Raw genomic sequence first — 3,503 nt, 5'->3', positions numbered from 1 at the left:
ATACATTTGTATATATTTATTATTTTTATTATATTGACCATTCAGCCGTGCTTGGCTAAAATACAGAAGTTACACCGATGGGGCTCACTTGCACTCATGTAATTTGAATTATAATCTACAGTTTGGAACCAAAATTATTGACACAAATTCAGGAAATAGTACTTCAATAAATATTTGAATGAGTCAACAAACGAGATGACATGGCCTTTCACCTGAGGCCCATCTTGAAAGGGTAAAACAGGCTAATACAATGTAACAGTGGGAAGAACAAAATAAACCTATTTTCAGAAACTGACAATAAAAACACCCAACCATCCACCATGATTATTTATCATACCAAAGAGAATGTGCTCAATGAGATGAATTCACTTAAATACTAACATATGTTACCTAATACACAAATACTAGTTACAACAGAATTGAAAAATGGTAACATAAAATACATGTATCTTTTATTTTTCATAATTACAGTTTTTGACAGTGTTAATTAGCTTTCCTCAACATTTTATCATTAATCTAAGTAGCATTTCACAAACTTTTAATAAGATTTGAAAATCATTTTCTTGAAAACTATTCTGCTTATGTTTTATATTTAAAAGATCTAGATTACATTAGTAATATCTTAGTTTATTACAAATTCTCTAAAACTCTTAGTAACTGAAAAACAATCAAATTTTTGCATACAGATGAAGGAAATCCATAATTTTTGAAAGAGAATTCACAATTTTATCAATAATATCTATTTCCCCCAAGTCATTTCTTATTTGTATGCTTAAATTTAAGTAATGCATTTGCAAATCAGATAATGTCAATATAATATTTTTGACTTACAAATGAGTAGGGTATATGGTACAGATGTATTTATGAATATTGTAGTTATTCAAAGTTTCTTTGTTGTTAAGGATAAAGCTATACAATAAGCTATTTGTAAGTATAGAGGCTGGGGAGAATTTTGAAAATATGACATGTGTAGTGTAGCTAGGGTGCATCAGACCATATGTGGTGAGTCAACTCCAGTCCAAACCCAGGCAGCACCAGGAATTTGGCTACCAAGCAACAATAGGAAGATGTCCCTACTATCTTCACCTCAAGCCCAGTGAGGCAGAAAAGGAAAGTAACATCCACTGTGCAACTGAGTAAAGACTTATGTTGGCTGGTCCTGGGAACCCGACTTCCGGGTAGCAGTGGGATGGGAGAAAGCCAGCCAGAGGGGTTAACTGTACTACACAAACAAAACACCATTGCCATACTCTCTACTAAGTGGAATTGATCACACTCAGGAAGCATTCTCCATGGTCCACCATGACAAGGACTCCCATAGACCACAAGGAAAAAAAAAAGGGGGGGGGGGTAATAAAGCACAGTGGGAAGTCTGGAGAAGCACATCACCATAAAACAATGCAACAGGCAACCATGAAAATCCTACCTTTCAAAGCAGGCCAACATGGAGGATAAATAGAAATCCTTTGCCTGCTTTATTCATGCTAGTTCATGAATGGGTATGGTCTGGATCAGGCCTTGTTTAGGAAAATGAACACCATGAAGATGCTTTAAGCTGTCTTGTGGAAAACCTCATCTGATGAGTGAGTACTATATCATGTCAGGATGACCCTAAACTGTGTATATTTTGGTTAAGTATACCCTGGCAGGAAACACTGCTATTGAATGGAATATTATAAGGAACTGGAGGGCTCTGTAAAAAAGAGGTTAAGAAAAAAAGAAAGACTTACACAGTCAGAGACAGTATGATGTGTCAAGAACAGTGGCTAGAGGCACACCAAGGAAAATCCATAGAAGTACACGAGTACAGCAGAATACAAAAGTTAGTTAATGTTTCTAAGTACCAACAGAAAAGGTGACTAAATACAATTCATGAGATTGGACATTGGAAATATTTTTGACTCACAATGAATGAAATGCAATTTTCTTCTACAGAATACATAATTACTTGTATTAGCTTCTCACATAAATGAGAGTTTGTAGCTCATTCAAATGTCAACCATTAAAGAGGAAAAAAATAGAAAAATAATAAAAATTAGCAGAACAGCTAATAGTAATGGTAGAAATAACACTATGCCTTTGGAATGCATTTATCTTTTACAGTCATACTTCAGGCCTGATAATCATCATTTGACTATTGTGATTTTTATTCTTCTGTAACAACTCTGTATCACTTCTGCAATATTACATTGGTAAAAACTTATAGAATAAATATAGCACTTACTTTACATTCTGGGAAATAATAGCATCAGCAACAGTGGAACAATGAGTTATTTTTTCTTTCTTGCTTAGAGCAGCTTCTCTTTTCCTGAAACAGACATATATCATTATGAATAATTCTGATAAGTTTGTACATACACTGCATGTACTTTTTATATTCTTACTGGCTATATGTAAATGTGTATATACGAGCATTTAAGTATGCTATTTTAAATTTCATCACATACAAAATGCCCACAATAAGGCTTAACTTTCAATGTGGTTATCTTGGCCCTGCAGTAATTGTGCCCATTAAATCGGGATTCTTCAGGAAACAACCATGTTAATGTTTTCTTCAATTTTTACAACTTCCTATAAATCAGATAACGTAAAAAGTGTATGGTTTTCAAATACATACTTAAGCAGGCAAAAGACATAAAACTTCATTGAATCTGCATCAGAGAATCTGACATATACAGGACAAGGCAAAATGGGATTGCCTTGATGTTAGGTTTCTTCCATCATATATACGAAGAAAACAGCCATTGATTCTGAATTGTGGCTGGATGCTTGTGTCTTTTGAATTATGGACCGTCATAAACTTGAAATTATTGTTTATTATCTTGTTCATAGTACCTAAAACATATCGAACTTTATCATGATGGTTTTCGAGATCAGATAATTCTCTTCCATATCCTTCCATTTTAGATGGGGACATTATTCAGAGTTGGCTTATGGTGTTGTCTGGAGGTCATTGCTGTCTTAAACTCTGCTGTGTTAGTTTTTACACTTTCATTGTAGCCTCCCATTTTTTAAGTATTATCCTTTAACTCTTTCATTTAACAATCTCAATATATGAAGAATATTTCTCTTTGGAAGGAGCAGACAAACACTCTTCTAGCCACATAATGATCTATGTACACTTGACTGTATTTACATGGAATTTGTAAATAATCTGTAAATGTGTTCTTCACAAGCATCCATTACTAAACCACAAATATGATTACAATATTCAGAATACTAACTATTAATGAATTAAAGTTTATGTTTGCAAGAAATGCTGTTTGCAGAAAGCACTTTTTTAAAAATAATTTTGACCATTAATTCCAATTGGTTTGAATACTAATAACCATCCCTGGATTACCAATGGGCAAAAAAGAAACATCAGTGCCCTTTTATGGTCATTGGCTGAATGCTAGGATCCACTACCATTTTGGCAACTCGCCACCATTAATTTAGAGCCCTGGAATTACCACTGTGTCAATGCACTTACAAAATGGAGCCATCAAAGAACACTGTGCCCG

At 33.9% G+C, this 3,503-nt stretch overlaps 1 protein-coding gene across 1 annotated transcript in view; it reads right to left on the bottom strand.

Moving 5' to 3' along the window:
- The window catches only part of LOC106458536 (huntingtin-like), a 269,635-nt gene that overhangs the window by 252,662 nt on the left and 13,470 nt on the right, over positions 1-3,503 (bottom strand). Inside the window, exon 2 of the mRNA XM_022384781.1 lies at positions 2,225-2,308. Within this exon, the coding sequence (XP_022240489.1) occupies positions 2,225-2,308 (84 nt within the window). The remainder of the gene's footprint in view (positions 1-2,224; positions 2,309-3,503) is intronic.

This window comes from Limulus polyphemus, unplaced genomic scaffold (assembly GCF_000517525.1).
Source record: "Limulus polyphemus unplaced genomic scaffold, Limulus_polyphemus-2.1.2 Scaffold482, whole genome shotgun sequence".
Lineage (NCBI taxonomy): Eukaryota > Metazoa > Arthropoda > Merostomata > Xiphosura > Limulidae > Limulus > Limulus polyphemus.
This window is presented reverse-complemented; position numbering and strand designations above follow the sequence as displayed.